Source organism: Salvia miltiorrhiza, chromosome 6, assembly GCF_028751815.1.
Source record: "Salvia miltiorrhiza cultivar Shanhuang (shh) chromosome 6, IMPLAD_Smil_shh, whole genome shotgun sequence".
NCBI lineage: Eukaryota > Viridiplantae > Streptophyta > Magnoliopsida > Lamiales > Lamiaceae > Salvia > Salvia miltiorrhiza.
In genome coordinates, this window is record NC_080392.1 from 14070472 (window position 1) to 14075165 (window position 4694).

The 4694-nt window shown below is 37.6% G+C and overlaps 1 protein-coding gene across 1 annotated transcript; it reads right to left on the reverse strand.

Moving 5' to 3' along the window:
* Positions 1–457: 457 nt before the first annotated feature.
* On the reverse strand, positions 458–3684 carry LOC130988844 (zinc finger CCCH domain-containing protein 14-like). Its single transcript, XM_057912795.1, has 3 exons — positions 3298–3684; positions 2806–2866; positions 458–1541 (listed from the first exon to the last, which is right to left on the reverse strand). The coding sequence occupies exons 1-3, from the start codon at positions 3359–3361 to the stop codon at positions 767–769; spliced, it is 900 nt and encodes a 299-aa protein (XP_057768778.1). The 5' UTR covers positions 3362–3684; the 3' UTR covers positions 458–766.
* Positions 3685–4694: the final 1010 nt, after the last annotated feature.

Below are 4694 nucleotides of genomic sequence, written 5' to 3' on the forward strand. Positions count from 1 at the left end.
ACCGAAACAACAATATATACCGATTTTACAGTGTATACCGCGGTATTGGTATATATCGCTATACGGCGGTATGAGAAAAATTGATACCGTTGTCGTACCAAAGAATTTCGCTACGGTACAATACCGTACCGTAATTTATGGTATACCAAAAATTCGATATTTTCGACATTTTTTCAATGCGGTAAGTGCGGTGAACTAATTTTTCGGCATTTTAATCCACCCCTAATTTTAATGTTTAAACTGAAACGCATCGTTTAATTTATCGGAATGGCGTGTGCCGACGAGCCACATCAACGCCAAGTCGATTCCGATTCGAGGGTAAAAAAAATCGTGGAGAAATTGAATAAATGTCGAAGTATTTGATAAAAAATAGAATTTTTAAAGATCGTGAGAAAAATAAATTTCGGATAAATTTCGTGATATTACATACAATTAACCCTTAAAAGAAACTACGAAATTCATGTAAAAACTATAATTGACTGAAAACATATAAAAATGATGTCACAACTTACAAGCAACTAACGGGACAGAGACTCACGACAAATGGAAAAGAAATTGAGCATAAGATGTAAGAAATCTTAATGTTAAAGCAAAAACAAAAATAGAAAAAAGAAAAAAGGAAGACCTGCGACTGATGCTACACTGTCTTAATCTTAAAATATCATCACCTACGTAGCTGCTACAAGATTCAATTCATGAGTTGTATTACTCTGCACAGGTAAAAAATTCAAGAAAACACAGACCACACACAACAAAATGATGGATCCTATCCTGTTTTCCTTAGCTCAGCTGCACCATGTGCGAAATGACACCTATCCCCGAAGGTGCACGACCCTTTCCCGAAGTTCTCGCAAAGCTTTGTCTTGAAGTTGCCCCCACCCCCGGTGGAGGCCGCGCCTCCACCCCCGCCCCCGAATGCTCTCCCCGGTCCGCCTGACCCGCCTCCTGAACCAATGCTGACGATCAGCTCCCTCACCATCGCACTCGCTTGCTGGATCTGCTCGAATGTGCCCTCGAGCTCGATGTTTCTGAGATTGGGATTTGTTTCATGGTCTCTAATGGATAGTTTGGTGCCTGTTTGCCTGCATATCTGCTTCGAGTTCACTCCTCCTTTCCCAATGACAGCGCCGGCAAGGGAAGCATCTACGCTGATCTTGGCCGTGGCCGTTGCGCCAAAACTAGCTGCAGGTCCAGGTACAGGTGGCTCCGGCCGGGCACTGAACCTGCCTGGGGGCATAGGTCCGGTCGCACGGGGATTGTCGTGGGATGGCATGATGGGCTTACCGAGCTCCCATTCCCCGTGGGCGAAGTTGCATTTGTTGCCGAATTTGCAACCTTCTGCAGTCTTGTATTTGTTGCATACTTTGGTTTTGACAGCAGCCGGGGCAGAACCATGACCGTTCTGGTGGGCAGGCGGGGGACCGCCCGCTGGTCGTGGGGTGGGAGCAGGGGCTAGGTTCATCATCTGGGCAACAGCATTATAGCCGCCGGGAACGTGGTGGAGGAAGTGGCAGTTCTCACCAAAGGGACAACCAGCAATGCTGAAAACAAAAAAGGATATTGGACCTTAGCTTTTCTCTGACTCATTAGATAGGAGAACTCCCTTGAACTGTTACTGTTAGCCGTTTTTTGTGATTACCACTAACATACTAATGCATGCATATATATCAAGCAGATATCGAATGCCAAAGTTTACTTCTTATAGATGAAATTAAACAATAAGATGTCGCATATGAGAGAGAATCATTGGAGAGGGACTTGTAAGGCAAAACCGCAAAAGTAGCTGGCTATATAAGTATTTCACAAAAAATAAGGTCTTGAAAGCCCCGCTTGAGTTTGGTTTCTTCTCAAGTGCTTCTCTTCCTTATTTCCCTTTAAATAAACTTATCAAATATATAAATCACAATTAACTTACAGGATGTAGGTTACAAGAATATATTGGAGACTAATTAAATTTTCCATACTATGCATTGGAAAATTTTCTTGCCATTTCACTAAGAAGACAAATGGAGACCATTAATATCTTCAACCACAGATACTGGGAAACTCCTAGTATAGAGCATCACTTCATGACAGTATATGTTGGCTTGAAAGCACACGACAAAGTTGAAAGAACTTAACAATCAAGCCAGGTTTCTGAGAATTTCAGTATATAGATGCCGGAAAACTCCCAATTCTAATTTCTACAGATCATATGTTTCCATTTATCCTCACCCAAAGAAAGGAACCCTATAGCAAAAAGACCATAGCTCCTACAAAACATTTCAATCAATAAAATAAAAACAAGAGCTCAAACAGAAATCAGGTATGACCGAAAATTTCCAACAGCAACCGAATACGTGAAGATTGAATGCCAATAACATACTTATGAAAATAGTAACTCAACTAAGCGCATGAATCAAGGCACTTCCCGAATTTCTAATTTGCTAGAATTGTGGTGAGTGACAAGATGCAATAGTACCACATTAGCTAAAGAGAAATCAAATTGGCAGACGCATAAACTAGCAATTAAAATTTGAGAAAAAAAAAGCAACAGTCCACCAAGAGCAAATGGATGAAAAGCACTGTTAAGTAGTTATCTCACTCATCCATCCGCATCAAATCTGGATGATGATATCATTACTGTTAAATGGTAAAATCTGTATCAAGAAAGAAATTGATTATTCAACATCTTCAGTATTATGAATATCTCCAGTATTAAATAAAGACCCTCGGCATCAACTACAACCATTTATCACAGTGCATTACAGCCTGTTGGTGGATGTTAGAATTTCAAATATTCATTAGGTAGGTTGAGATTTGAACCTGAAAAATTTCGTGCAAGGCTTCGATTTGCTTCCTATACCACTTGATAAGGAGTCCATTTCTGTTGCAAGACATTAATTACTTATTCTCAGTTGTTGATTTCTTAACATTATTCAGATAATGCTTTGGTATTTCATTTGAGCAAACAAAATTTAGAAGTGTCTTGAACATGAATTAACAAAATTTATAGCTACATACAGAAAATAATAAATACAATTCATGATATCAATTACACCGGCAAAATCTTCCACATTAAATGTGTAAATTTTAAATAATGTGACCGGTAGATCCCATTGAGTTCTTAACTGAATAATCATTGACAGCTAAACAGATCTAAAAATTCTTTTTCACATATTTCCTCCACAACCACGCAGGAAATTACGAATTTCCAGCTCTCCCAAGCAATTAAAAAACTAAAAACCGCAGATACACATGCAAATCCAGGTAGGGGAAGAGAAAATAGATAATTATTCTAAATTCAAGCGCTAATACCTGGCTTAGGTTTCTTGAAACCGCCGTTAGCAAATTCAGCTCTGCCTCTTTTGCGAGTATCCATAGCTCAGAGATCAAAATTACACCAAATGAAACACAAAATCAACTAAAACAAGATGCTCAAGAAACCAGTATTCGGTGAAGGAACCTTGAATTCACGAAAATATGAAGTTCTGAGAGGTGAGTCGCGATATAGAGTATAAAAAGAGATGAAAAAAACACTAATTGATTGGTCGAGCTCAAATCTTACTGAAACAGTGAAACTAGGGTTTCTCTTACAGCTAGAGATAGAGAGAGAGACAGAGCACGACAGTGAGCGCAACGAATTATAGAAAATGTGGGGATGAAATACTAATGTTGAAAATATTGTGGGAGTTTATTTATATTACGGCATATTTTGGGATCACCTTGAAATTTGACGCACACTTTTGTGTGATGAGAAAAAATCGATAATCGTTGGGATGTCACGTGCTCTCCGAGAAACTCATTAGGAATCACGTGCGTGTATGGATAGGCTTCAAGTGGGCTTCATCTTTAAGAACTGAGCTCATATTCATGACAAAACGGCCCATGCCTAGATCCTCAATTTGGATAATTCTTTTAAACCGACCTACCCACCACCTAGGGGAATTTCAATTTCTCGTGATATTTTGAAATTTTAGATTTCGTCTAAAATTATAGTATAATAAATTTTTATTTTTAAAAATAAATTTTAATATTTTGATTTGTTTTTACAATCTTTCATTCTTATTTCATAGTAATATATATTACTCCATTTATCCACGGAAAATGTCTATTTTGTGATTTTCATTCGTTCACAAAAAAAAATGACTAATCAATTTTAAAAAATATACCCCACAAACACTCTTAACTTTAACACTCATTATATCTACTTATTTACAAAAAAAATATTGAGAGCGCTCTTGAAATAGTCATTTTGAAGAAAGAAACACAATAGTTGGCCACTAATTGAAAAAACACAAAATCTGACAATTTATTACGTGTTAAGACTATTTTGCCCTTAATTAGGACAGACCGGATTCGAATTTGCACGCGGGTTAGGCACATATAGCATTATTAGTGCCATATGTGTCAACCGAAAAAAAAATACTTCATCCGTCAACCAAGAGTATGTCACTTTCATGTATAAATTATACATGAAAGTGACATGCTCTTGGCGGACAGGGGGAGTATAAGTATATGACACTAATGACACTAATATGGCCATAAGTATCATTCGTATAACACTACATAAAGAGAGTATATGGCAGTAATTTGGCCATAAGTACCATTCCTACAACACACTAAATGAAGAATCTAAATCCTAAATTTTAATAATTTAAACCCTACGGGAAGTGTTCAAAATTATCATATAATTATACCCATCTAAATAATAT

Excerpts from the sequence above, each read along its gene's own strand:
- LOC130988844 (XM_057912795.1), bottom strand. The coding sequence starts at position 3,361 with ATGGATACTCGCAAAAGAGGCAGAGCTGAATTTGCTAACGGCGGTTTC. Across the intron at positions 2,867-3,297 it reads TTTCAAGAAACCTAAGCCAG|AAATGGACTCCTTATCAAGT; the intron begins GTATTAGCGCTT and ends GTCTTGCAACAG. Across the intron at positions 1,542-2,805 it reads CCTTGCACGAAATTTTTCAG|CATTGCTGGTTGTCCCTTTG; the intron begins GTTCAAATCTCA and ends TTTTGTTTTCAG.